General features: G+C 44.1%; 1 protein-coding gene across 1 annotated transcript; it reads left to right on the forward strand.

The window, feature by feature from the left end:
• The first annotated feature begins 438 nt into the window (after positions 1-438).
• Positions 439-13,357, forward strand: LOC125464149 (uracil-DNA glycosylase). Its single transcript, XM_048556283.1, has 7 exons — positions 439-694; positions 1,643-1,873; positions 3,237-3,332; positions 7,348-7,445; positions 9,526-9,614; positions 11,172-11,350; positions 12,807-13,357. The coding sequence occupies exons 1-7, from the start codon at positions 581-583 to the stop codon at positions 12,945-12,947; spliced, it is 948 nt and encodes a 315-aa protein (XP_048412240.1). The 5' UTR covers positions 439-580; the 3' UTR covers positions 12,948-13,357.
• The last annotated feature ends 168 nt before the right edge of the window (positions 13,358-13,525 follow it).

Here is a 13,525-nt window from a genome sequence, read left to right on the forward strand (position 1 = left end):
TAATAGATTCGAATTTCACACACAAACCTTCAATACTTGACTGTAGCAAAATAATTTAATGTAATTGGAACTTGCAAATAAATTATTTCGGGGAGTCGAGTTTTGTTTTATTCCATTACAATTTTTCCATTGTTAAATTGAAACAAATACATTTTAAACCCTTAAGAGGTGGGAAAAAAGTAAAACATGAAATATATCACGAGCATGAGATTTTATACAATTCAGATACCAGGTTCATTTAAATCTCTCGGGAAGATATGTGTTTTTTTGTGCGGGAGAAATGGTCTAATTGTTAGTAATTGTGCTAAAGACATTTTGAGTGGCTTGCTATTTCTGTCGGGTTGATTCACAAAGTTTCCCCAGTTGGTTCATTTTAGTATTATCTCCGGGGGAGGAGAAATTTGAAGTTTGTTAGATGAGCCTGGTAGAAAGCTTTTCCACGCCCTCAAGATCTGGCGCGAAACAAAGCCATGCTAGATAGGGAGTCCTGTTAGACTTTTTGTGGGGTCAGTGTGCCTGAGCTGAGTTGATTCAAAATTCTGGAAATATTAACTCATTTAGAGGGAAGCAGTTTTTCAAAATGATCGGGCAGAAAACCATTGCATCATATTTCGGTCCTGTAGCTAAGAAAAGAACTTTATCTGAAGTTTCAGAGGAAGGAGTCGAGAATGGGAAGGACAACTATCAAGAAGAGGTAAACTAAAAAGAGTCATTTAGACTCGGAATGTTAGCTTGCTCTTTCTTTCTTAAATGCTGCCTGACTCGCTGTGACTCCAGCATTTGCTGCTTTCAATAAACTAAGAGTCGATTGGTGCCAGACCTGCTGTTTCCCCAGCATTTTCTAGTTTTATTTCAGTCCTACAGCATTCGCAATAATTTTCCTTTAAGTGCACGCCTTACTTTAAAAAGCATGAAATTGAGTTTGAATTGTGAGTAGCATTAAATCGAGTATTCTGTCGTTCTAATATACGTGAGTTTTTGATTGACTATACTTGCCTTTGAAGAGTTTGAAGTTTCCTTGAGGGTGGAGTGGTTTGCGATTTTGAGTAATTTAGAAAGTTTTCTGTAAAAACACCGATTCCGTTTGTTCCCCCCCCCCCGCTACATCTCCGTCTTGGTGCCACTTAATGGCAATTACGATAAATCTTAATGTGGATTAATTTAGTAAATTGATAAAATGGAGTTCACTGAGATTTACGGAGGGGGGAAAAAAGTTGCAGTTTATTTACAAATACCACTTGTATTTCAACATTAATATAACGAGTTACAGGCTTATTTTTTATTGTTTGCATCTAAAATAAGCTTTTGGCTGTCAACGTGTCTGTTGTGTGCGTTATTTTGTCTTTGCGAATTTTCCAGAGGAAGCCGATTTCGTCTTTTATTTTAATTCGGAGTTGGCGGGAAAGATTGCTTGTGGAAGGGGAAAGTTACATAAGTAGATGGGAACAGCCAATGGGAGCGCGGGGGTGGGGCCGAGATGGAACGTGGCGCCCAGAAGGGGCGGGGTTTGTAAATACCTCCCGCGAATCTCGGCCCCTTACCTGCTGCTGTCGGTGTGACAATGGAGATCTTGCGGTCACTCGGTGTGTCTGGGCACCGGCTGTACCCCCGCTTAACCCGTCTCTTCTGTCTCGGCGGCCAGGAGCACAATGGCATGAGGACCCCCGTCAAGAAGCTCAAGGCCGGGTCGGACGGAGAGGAAGCGCCGCCGGTCAAACCCAGCTCCCCGCTCAGCCCCGAGCAGCTGTCCCGCATCGAGAGGAACAAACAGGCGGCCCTGCAGAGACTCGCAGCCCGCAACGTGCCCCCGGGCTTTGGGGAGAGCTGGAAGAAAGAGCTGCTGATGGAGTTCAGCAAACCGTACTTTATTAAGGTTGGGAGGAGAAGGGTTTTTCTTTTGTTTTATACCTGCCCCGTCGTCATTGCACAACAGAAACTTTACACTTGCAGTTCCCAAGTCGAGGCCCAACTAAGTTTCTGTCCACAATGCACCCATTTCTCCCACGCTGTTTTCAATTTTATATTTCACCCCGTCTCCTGTCTTAAAATTTCTCCTTGTTTTAAGCCTACAGAATTCTGTCTTTTTTTCCATTTCTCGTGATCAACTTTCACCATTGACGCTCATCTCTCTTACAGACCTGGTAGCACACTCTTTATTTCAGATTTTCAGCATTTGCAACGTTTTACTTTTGAACTTAACTTAATGTTTCTATATTCTTTAGCAAGATTACGATTTCTTTAGTCATCCATCTTTAGCGTGCAGTTGGTGAAGAGACTTTCAAAAGTTTACATAATCATTTTAAAGATCTGAGATAATGGGAACTGCAGATGCTGGAGATTCCAAGATAATAAAATGTGAGGCTGGACGAACACAGCAGGCCAAGCAGCATCTCAGGAGTGCTGCTGAGATGCTGCTTGGCCTGCTGTGTTCGTCCAGCCTCACATTTTATTATTTTAAAGATCTGGTTGCTTATTATTCAAGTGACAAGCCCATGATTAATCGGGTCAATCACTTCAGAACCCACTTCTTTAATCCAAGTATACGTTCCTAACCAGATCACTAAATTAGAAAAGACATTTGCATTTATATAGCACTTTGCATAACTACTAGCTGTCTCAAAATGCTTGTCAACCAAAGAGGGACTTTTAACGTGTAGTTTCTGTTTTAACATGGGACACGTGGTAATCGATCTTCATACAGTGAGCTCCCTCAAGCAGTAATGCAACGATAAGATTGTCACGAGAAAAAAAATAGCATTGATCAAGGGTTACAAATTGGCCAGGATATTGGAGCAGCTCCTGTGCTGTCACCACTTCAAAGAGCACAGTACAAAAGGGCGTGAGGTAGTGTAACAGGAGACTTATTGGAGTCACAGCGTGAGCTTCTGTGCTGAGGTTCTGGAGTAGAACTTGAGCTCGGAGCTATCTGACTCTGGTGTGCTGGGTCGCTGGACGTACCAGAGTGAGGTGCCACAGGGTGAAAGGTATTAGTCTTTGCAGTCGGATTGTGTTTTACCCCACTCCTGGCACTGCAAGTTATTCTTGCCTCCTAGTTTTTAAGCCTGGAAAGTGTCTGCCTGTTTCCATGGGCTGGGGTGGTGCCCCTGGATAATGTGGGGCAAATCTTTCAGAATAGTGTTGTCGATATTGCATTCACTGATTCATGTATTTTTGAGGTGTAGAGTAGTAACTGAACCTCTGTCTGATGCCAGTTTAAATCTGCTGTTTGTTTGCAGTTAATGGGATTTGTAGCATCAGAGAGGAGGCGGTGCACAGTTTACCCACCACCACATGAAGTCTTCATGTGGACAAAGATGTGTGACCTCCATGATGTAAGTACCACAAAATCATTCACTTGCACTGCATTTGGTGACTGTGTCTTGCTGTATGCCATCAAGCTGCACTTTATTTTTGAAGCAAGTGTTCTGTTTTCAGATCGGGTGGGAAGGGTTTTGTAAGTGTGCTACCACGAAGCAGTTAGCTCACCTTGGAGCTAAAGGCTTGGGGGTTCCAATTCACTCCAGAGACTGAAGCGCAACCATAGACTTCAGATGAGCAATTGCATTTTTTAAAAATTACTGGCTAGAAATATAGAGTTAAAAAGTAAACTGGAAATGGCTTTATTTATGAACAGTACAATGCCAATATATACAAGTTAGCATTCATTCCAGTTTTGATGAAATCAGAAGAAATGGGAGCAGGAATAGGTCCCTTGGTTCATTGACCTGCTCTGCTAATATAGATTCCTTTCAGTCTGTTTATAAATAAATATACCAAGCATGCAAACCAAGAGAAATGAATGAATTGACCTTTTTTATATTTCACCCATTTGCATACTCCCGAGACTAATATCTGTGGCAGGTTTGCTTTGACCTTAAGAGCTTGTATTTAGCATCATTCACATTCTCAAGGTATTCCCATGAGTTCTGTAACTAGTGATTCATGTAACATGTCATTGATATTATGCTCACGAAAGAAACGACCAGCGTGCACAACAAAGCCAAATTCTCCCAACCAGAGATAGTAGCGTCAGCTTTCCTGCTCCTCTGCTGTTTGGCCTGCTGTGTTCATCCAGCTCCACACCACCTTCTCTCAGATTCTCCCAACCAGAGATTAGAGGAAGAAAATTAATGTCCAGAATACCAGAAGCTCCAATCATCATCTAGGTGATATGTTGTTAATGTTTTTCTAACCCTCCTCGGCAATTGGTAGGGCCTCCTACAGTATCATCTCTGAAATATGGTACTTTCAACAGAGGGCTGTTGCTGTGCTCAACTGGTTCAAATCCATCTGCAAACCCAAGCAGGTGAGCAACCAGCTAAATTTAGCTACTTAGGGGTGCTCTTTAGGTTAACCATCAACAGTATAAATCTTGATCAAGAGGCAACAATAATAGCTTAACAGCATGACATCACAATTTTTTTGATCTTTTGTGCCATGAAGACTTTCGGTCCATCAACTCCATACCCTTATTGAAGAACATTTTACAGCAAAATTGCAGCACATTGGTGGATTTTTTTTTTCTGAAGAACATCTTGAAAAGAGATGATCGTAACGAAAGGATAATGGCTCAGCCAGTTGTATGCCTATTTGGATCTTGCAGAGGACAATCATTTTGGTTTGTTGGGGACTCTGTGTTTTGTGGGGCCTGTAAAATGCCTGTTGAAAAGAAACGTGAATCGTAATTTGTGGCAGGTTGGAGATTGCCAGTGAAATGGGAGGAGAGCCCTTAGTTTGAAACTTTTTTTAAGACTATTGTCTCGAACATACTTCAGGAGTTAATTGTAAAACACTACTGATTTTGAACCGAGAAGAAGAAACTTGCCCTGTTGTGCCATTATCACATTTCCAGTGGTTTGTACTTCCGCCATCTACAATCCGACCCCACCACCCAAGACATTTTTCCATCCCCACCCCTGTCTGCTTTCCGGAGAGACCACTCTCTCCGTGACTCCCTTGTTCGCTCCACACTGCCCTCCAACCCCACCACACCCGGCACCTTCCCCTGCAACCGCAGGAAACGCTACACTTGCCCCCACACCTCCCCCCTCACCCCTATCCCAGGCCCCAAGATGACATTCCACATTGGCAGATGTGCAGGTGAACCTCTGCTTAATGTGGTATACTGCATCCACTGTACCCGGTGTGGCTGCCTCTACATTGGGGAAACCAAGCGGAGGCTTGGAGACCGCTTTGCAGAACACCTCCGCTCAGTTCGCAACAAACTACTGCGCCTCCCAGTCGCAAACCATTTCCACTCCCCCTCCCATTCTTTAGATGACATGTCCATCATGGGCCTCCTGCAGTGCCACAATGATGCCACCCGAAGGTTGCAGGAACAGCAACTCATATTCCGCCTGGGAACCCTGTAGCCTAATGGTATCAATGTGGACTTCACCAGTTTCAAAATCTCCCCTTCCCCAACTGCATCCCTAAACCAGCCCAGTTCATCCCCTCCCCCCACTGCACCACACAACCAGCCCAGCTCTTCCCCTCCACCCACTGCATCCCAAAACCAGTCCAACCTGTCTCTGCCTCCCTAACCTGTTCTTCCTCTCACCCATCCCTTCCTCCCACCCCAAGCCGCACCCCCATCTACCTACTAACCTCATCCCACCTCCTTGTCCTGTCTGTCTTCCCTGGACTGACCTATCCCCTCCCTACCTTCCCACCTGTACTCTCTCCACCTATCTTCTTTTCTCTCCATCTTCGGTCCGCCTCCCCCTCTCTCCCTATTTATTCCAGAACCCTCACCCCATCCCCCTCTCTGATGAAGGGTCTAGGCCCGAAACGTCAGCTTTTGTGCTCCTGAGATGCTGCTTGGCCTGCTGTGTTCACCCAGCCTCACATTTTGTTGTCTTGGATTCTCCAGCATCTGCAGCTCCCATTATCTCTGATACTTAGGGGTAGTAGTTTTGCATACAAGCTTTCATCATGGAGCTGACTTCTAATTGCCGCCACCTCCCTGGCTCCTTCAGGAATTAAGACTGAACATGTATGATGGCGAGGGGGGGAAAAATAGTTTCTTTCTTAGCTCTATCAAACACAAATTCCTTTCTTCTGATTTTAAGGTGCAATATTTTCTTTTTCAGATGTTTCAGCCTGTTTTTTTTTCTTAACGCTGTCTCATCAGCCCATTCGATTTAACTCCATTACTTCGGGGTTTTTTGTTTTGAAGTGTAATTTGTAGTTGGAAAAATGTTTATCTGTTGTGAACCATGAATGAGATAATTATGGTGTCAAGCTTTGAGAATGGGGATCAGAGCTGAAATGGTCAGCAACTCATTGTTGCAGGCAACAAAGCCCCTATAGTAAAATGGTCTGTGGTAAACTTTGCCAGATAATCTTCACTGCCCTGTCCAGACAGGAGACCCATTTTTCAACCACCACCCATGCCCCCCCCCTCCCCCCCACCCCAGCCTCAGTCCCTGCATTGACTGTGGCTAATCTACCTAGCCTGCAAAACACTGGACACTATGGGCAATCTGGCATGGCCGATCCACCTAACCTGCACATCTTTGGACTGTGGGAGGACGCCAGAGCACCCGGAGGAAACTCCCACAGACATGGGGAGAATTGTGCAAACTCCACGTGCGGTTGCCTGAGTGTGGAATGGTGCTGTGAGGCAGCATTGCTAACACCTGAGCCACCATGCGAACCCTACATATGACTCCAGACTCTGTCAGCAATGTGGTTTGCTATTAATACTCTCCAAAGTGCCTAAATGAGGCACTTGTGGAAACTGGGAGTGGGCAATGAATTCTGGCCTCGCTGCTGACGCCCATCTCATTGAACAATAAAGTGAGAAATGAAACTTGCCCCCTGCATACTCACGTGCACGCACCCCACCAATACGTGCCCCCACGCCTACATGCCCACCTCCTGAGTTGCTGAAAGATGAACCAGGGGATTCCATCTATTTTTCTTGATACTGGATATTCCCATGTAGGTTTGTTAGATCCTGTAATGTGGTTTAATGCCCTGGTTTAGAGCCATAGGCAGGAATATTGTGGCAACTTGCCCTTTTTTTTGGATAATTGAAAATTTTTAAAATTCGGACTAGCTTGGTGGCAGAGATAATGGGAACTGCAGATGCTGGAGAATCCAAGATAACAAGGTGTGGAGCTGGATGAACACAGCAGGCCAAGCAGCCTCTTAGGAGCACAAATGCTGACGTTTTAGGCCCGAAACGTCAGCTTTTGTGCTCCCGAGATGCTGCTTGGCCTGCTGTGTTCATCCAGCTCCACACTTTGTTAGCTTGGTGGCAAAAGCTTTACACACCGAACATGACGGTTTGTCCTTGGAATGTCGAATAGTGGAGTAAAAGGCAGCTTTGTATTTGTCCAGGTGAAGGTGGTTATTCTTGGCCAGGACCCGTACCACGGACCGAACCAGGCTCATGGGCTGTGCTTCAGTGTAAAGCGCCCAGTGCCGCCACCACCCAGGTATGTCATAGCCTCACATAAAGCGTTTGAGGAAATACTTTCTTCTGTTAGGTTCTTTCTCTAACTTGCTAGACCCTGATTGAAATTTTATAAGGGTAAGCATTTGGCCAATAAATCTCCTTTTTGTGAACTGGGCAAGGAGTTACAATTCTTGGATTGCCAATGTCCAAGGTGTAGATCCAAGAAGGTCTCTGGTTAGGTTTCCTGATTTCATACACCAGTTGTCAGGTAAGAAAAGGCCATTGGTTATATTGAGCCTGCCTCCATGCTTGAGAGCCAGAGCATCAATTTGTAGACACTTCCCACTCTCTTCCTCAACCTGTTTTATCACTAGAATCGGGCAACTAGAGCAGAACTACTGTGCACCAAACCCACAATTGAAACCAGCCCAGGAGCATGTTAAATGAAGTCACTACTGTTTGTTTTTGTTGGTCAGGTGTTCAGTATCCACTACATCAGCCAGCAGACTGAGACCTAGAAGCAGCCTCTGATTTTAGGCAAGGCAGTTGGCTGCCTTAACACCTGGTTCAGGGAAGTTGGCAAAGCTTCTATTCCTTTGAGGAGGCAGTGGCTTAGTGGTACTATCACTGGACTGTTAACCCAGAGATCCACATATCGTCCTGGAGACCCGGGTTCGAATTCCGCTACAGCAGATGGTGTAAAATATCTGGAATTAAGAGTCTAATAATGACAATGGATCTGTTACCTACTGTCGGGGAAAAACCCATCTAGTTCACCCTCTTGATGAAGGGTCTAGGCCGGAAACGTCAGCTTTTGTGCTCCTGAGATGCTGCTTGGCCTGCTGTGTTCATCCAGCTTCACACTTTATTATCTTAGTTCACTAATGTCCTTTTAGGGAGGAACCTGCTGTCCTTACCTGGTCTGGCTTACATGTGACTCCAGACCCATAGCAATGTGACTGGCTCTCAACTGCCCTCAGGGCAATTAGGGATGGGCAATAAATGCTGCCTGGCCAGTGACACCCACAGCCCATTAATGAATAAAGAAAAAATAAACCATCCCAGTGCCATCTACAATGTTGTGGTGGATGTTGGCGCAGGATGTTTTCTGACCTTGCCTGTGCACCGTAGCTCGCCAACTTGTGTCTGAAGGCAGCTACACCTATAACCCAGTGTAAACTAAGTGACCCTGCCCCTTTTATTTAAATAGAGCTTCGGAAGCAGGGTTTGAAAACATGCCGTTCCTGAGTAGAGAGGGAACTTAACAATATGATTTGTCCTTTTGTAACATCCCAATCCCAAACATTTGAAACCTGTTTGGCACTTCTCCCACCAAGCATTTGTAACCTTTAACAGCATCTGGCACTGTATGTACATTTCTTTTCTGAATGCGTGGCTTTCTGATTTTTAAGAGCAGGTCTGAGATCTGTGGTTATTAAATGGGGATGGGGGAGATAAAGCTGGAACTAGGTCAGAGATGCTCACTGTCGCTGATTATTGTTTCAAAGACCCCAGCTTCCCCAGTTGTTTGTTGAATTGGTGGATGATTTAATGAACATAGAACAGCACAGCACAGGCCCTTCAGCCCACTATGTTGTGCTGACCTACTATCCTGTATACCCTACATTACATGAAAGCAACTTCACAAAGCCTGATCCTGTCCCCCATCACCTGATTTTTCCAGTCAGGATTAGTAAGTATTGGGTGAAGGAATAATGGCTGATGGTGTAAATTACAGGTCAGGACTTGGGTTGTCTTGTTTCTTCTTTCTTAGTCCCATCTCTTAAAAAGAGAAAATTGAGCATGTAAGGGAGGGTAGCATCATTTTTTTTTCTTTGAAGATGCATTTTAAATGTGAGAGAGCTGGCTTCACTGAGATGGTCTCAATTTTGTTATGTAATAATTGCAATGTCATGCCGAAAGTTGAATGTGAGATCCTACAGTGTTTTACAATGTTAAATGTGAGGCCAGGAAGGGAATCCTACTTGAAGGAAGTTTACTGTATGGTTAAAGTGAGTGAATCTGACGGTCCTGAAGGAGTTGACGTAAAGGAATGCAGCCTTTTTTTAAATTTCATGTTGAATAATCTCTTGACCAGAAATTATTTTTTCTTCTTACAGTCTGGAAAACATGTTCAAGGAGCTTCAATCAGACATTGAAGGATTTGAGCCCCCAGGACATGGCGATCTAACTGGTTGGGCTAAGCAAGGTAATGTACATAAGGACCATTGGGTTTAGCTAGTTACTGGGCAGGGAGGAGTGGAATTTGCAATTAATAGATCTTGTAAGGCTGATCTCAAAGGTTAAAATTGGGTATCTTTGGGTTTTTTTTTAAATGGAGGTGCATCAGTGTCTAATTTTTTTTTAGATCAGTTCGATTCTAACAATTACCCACAGCCGACTCTCCGCAGTTAAAATTTAAGTAAGACTTGTTACTGGATTCAGAACCTGGGAGGGAATGTTGTGTGGTACCTGTTGAGGAATTAGAGAAGGAAAGTTGCAAATACCTTAACCAAAGGTATCAGGATTAGCTCGTCTAACTTAGAGTCCAGTAAATCAGTGTTCAGTTGGCTGTACTCACCTGTCTTTTTTTTAGGAGCCCAGATGAAGTGAATTGTTGATATGGATGCCATAGTTATAAACTGGCGATTGGATAATTTCAAAGAAAAACACTGCTTTCTTTTCAATAATTGGAGCTTTGAGAGAGATTAGAGGCAAATGTTTAATTAAGCCTAGGGCTGCTTATTTCTTTTAGTAGTGTTTGAAGCAGACTGACAAAGTCAAAGCTGTACAGTTACAGGTGATTTCAGCAGTTTTACATGTGACTGGGACTTCATATTGAGACATTTGACTGGAACCACTGTTTAGTAACAGATTACTATGGAATCCATTTGTACCAAAGCGAGCCATAATGAGTATCATAGAACATAAAACAGTACAGCACAGAACAGGCCCTTCAGCCCACAATGTTGTGCCGACCATTGATTCTCATGTATGCACCCTCAAATTTCTGTGACCATATGCATGTCCACCTGTCTCTTAAATGTCCCCAATGACCTTGCTTCCACAACTGCTGCTGGCAACGCATTCCATGCTCTCACAACTCTGTGTAAAGAACCTGCCTCTGACATCACCTCTATACTTTCCTCCAACCAGCTTAAAACTATGACCCCTCGTGCTAGCCATTTCTGCCCTGGGAAATAGTCTCTGGCTGTCAACTCTATCTATTTATCAATGCCTGCTTTGTTCCAAACTGGCTGAGGTAGACATCTTGTCTACGAGCTCTTTTTGCATAGGTTTGGATGCAAGCCTTGTAACATCCATGAAGACAGGAGTTCATTTGTCCTGGTAGTTGCTGGAAAATTCTGAAATCTGTCACCTTGCTCGGTCTGTGTTTGGTTGTTTTTGAAACCTGGCAAAAATGCAACTTTAATGGAAGACCATTTAAGATCTGTTGCATTGTCTAGGCACTACAACTGCAAATCAACCTGTAATTCAAGTGGCTTGCTATAGGGTTGTGAAAAAAACTGAACTGAGTTGCACTTCTACAAATGCCAAATTTGAAACCACCTATTATACTGTATTCATAAAATGTGTAAAAGTCTCATTTTGGGATTTAAAAAAAAATTAAACCCCAGCTTGCCGATAGAAGTTGAGGGGATGGTGAAGAATTAGCGTCAGCAAATGGCAGAGTAGTTTAGCAGCTTGTGTACCCAACTAACCAGACCTTTTCCTAATTTTTTTTTGGGTCGGTGGATTGAAACAGGAGTGTTGCTGCTGAATGCGGTCCTCACTGTGCGAGCACATAATGCAAACTCTCACAAGGAGCATGGCTGGGAAGATTTCACGGATGCAGTCGTGTCAAGTCTGAATAACAAGCTGGATGGCTTGGTGTTCATGCTGTGGGGAGCGTACGCACAGCGCAAAGGCAGTGCCATCGACAGGGTAAGGAGTTTGAAGCCCACCCTCTGGGGAAGGCTTTGCCCTTGTATTGTGAAAACCAGCGTTTATGTACCATCTTTCAAATTCCTTAGATGTGCCAGCAGTGCTTCAATGTATTAATCCCTTAGGAAGTGTAATAACAGTGAGAGCCAAACAATACACTGCAAATCTGGGTAAAGAGCACTTCCGCAGGGGGTCAATTTAATCGATGTGGCTGACATACCTCAGGACCAGTTATCTGATGTGAACGGGTGCCCTTGTTAAGGGTCTCCTCCAAAAGATGGATTAAACCCTTAGCTGTGTGCGAGCAACTGTGTATGAAGCATGGTGCCCCTTCTACATCTGAGCAGCTTCTCACTGTGTGATTCAAAGAACAAAGAAAATTACAGCACAGGAACAGGCCCTTCGGCCCTCCAAGCCTGCGCCGATCAAGATCCTCTGTCTAACCTGTCATCTATTTTCTAACGGTTTGTGTCCATTTGCTCCCTGCCCATCCCATGTACCTGTCCAAATATATCTTAAAAGACGCTAACATGTCTGTGTCTACCACCTCCGCTGGCAACGTGTTCCAGGCACCCACCACCCTCTGTGTAAAGAACTTTCCACGCATATCTCCCTTAAACTTTCCTCCTCTCACTTTGAACTCATGACCCCTAGTAATTGAGTCCCCCACTCTAGGGGGGAAAAAGCTTTTTACTATCCACCCTGTCTATACCTCTCATGATTTTGTAGACCTCAATCATGTCCCCCCTCAATCTCCGTCTTTCTAATGAAAATAATCCTAATCTACTCAACCTCTTTTCATAGCTGGCGCCCTCCATACCAGGCAACATCCTGGTGAACCTCCTCTGCACCCTCTCCAAAGCATCCACGTCCTTTTGGTAATGTGGCGACCAGAACTGTACACAGTACTCCAAATGTGGCCGAACCAAAGTCCTATACAACTGCAACATGACCTGCCAACTCTTGTACTCAATACCCGGCCCAATGAAGGAAAGCATGCCATATGCCTTTTTGACCACCCTATTGACCTGCGTTGTCACCTTCAGGGAACAATGGACCTGAACACCCAGATCTCTCTGTTCATCAATTTTCCCTCGGACTTTTCCATTTACTGTATAATCCGGGGACACAGCTGGGTGGAGGGAAAGGGAGTGCCAGTAGGACGAATCTTTTTTGTTGGTTCTGATCACTTATTTGCATTTGTCTGGTTGTGACTGCTGCCCTTGCTCTTTCCCCACCCCTGTCGAGCTTGTGTTTGTGCATTGAAATCTCCAGTGGTGACAATCTGAACAATGGAGGATACTAAGATTATTGTATTTGTCATATGTGATGCCATATTGTGTACGCAGTTGCTTGATTGAGAGACATTTAGTGATGCTGTGCAGTGAGAGTCCCTCAAGACTCCATGCAGTAATATCCTTTCACACTCTAACTGGGGATTGCCGTTTTGTTGCAGAAACGTCACCATGTACTGCAAACGGTTCATCCCTCTCCACTGTCTGCGCACCGAGGGTTCTTTGGCTGCAAACACTTCTCCAAAACCAACGAATTGCTGAAGAAATCAGGAAAGGCACCCATCAATTGGAAGCAGTTGTGAGCCCGATCAGGAGAGTGTGTTCCTGGGACCCTGCTGGCCCTAATGACACCGATCACTGAAGATTTCTCATGAGCCCAAGCTGGGCAGGATTCCTGATTTTAAGTGGCTGAAGGGGCCTCTATTACTGGATAGTTATATGTTGAATCTCTGGGAATGTAGTGCTTACTGAAGAGATCAGATTGATCATTTTTCTTTTGTTCCGATGGCCAATGAATGTTCAGGAGGAGTTAATATCCCTTAGTTACAGAATTTCCACAAAGTCATGCATTTAGTCCATGACTAGAAGCTTTTAAATTGTAATTTCATTGTAAATATGTCTGTGCATTCATTAATCTGTTTAATGTTCTGTTTTGCTGTAAACTGCTTTGACATCGACTTGTAAATATGTTTTAAATAAAAAGCTTTTTCTACTTCTGAGTTAATTCATCACTGAGCATTTTTGATGTAATTGTGCATGACTTCAATGAGAGAAATTACTTACTTTTGAAAAGTATCCTCCATGTCCATTTTGGCCATGAGATATTTGACAGTCCAGAACAGATAGTTACTTATAGTTTAGGCAAAGCAAGCTTCCCAAA

The sequence above is a fragment of the Stegostoma tigrinum genome, chromosome 26, assembly GCF_030684315.1.
Source record: "Stegostoma tigrinum isolate sSteTig4 chromosome 26, sSteTig4.hap1, whole genome shotgun sequence".
Classification (NCBI taxonomy): Eukaryota; Metazoa; Chordata; class Chondrichthyes; order Orectolobiformes; family Stegostomatidae; genus Stegostoma; species Stegostoma tigrinum.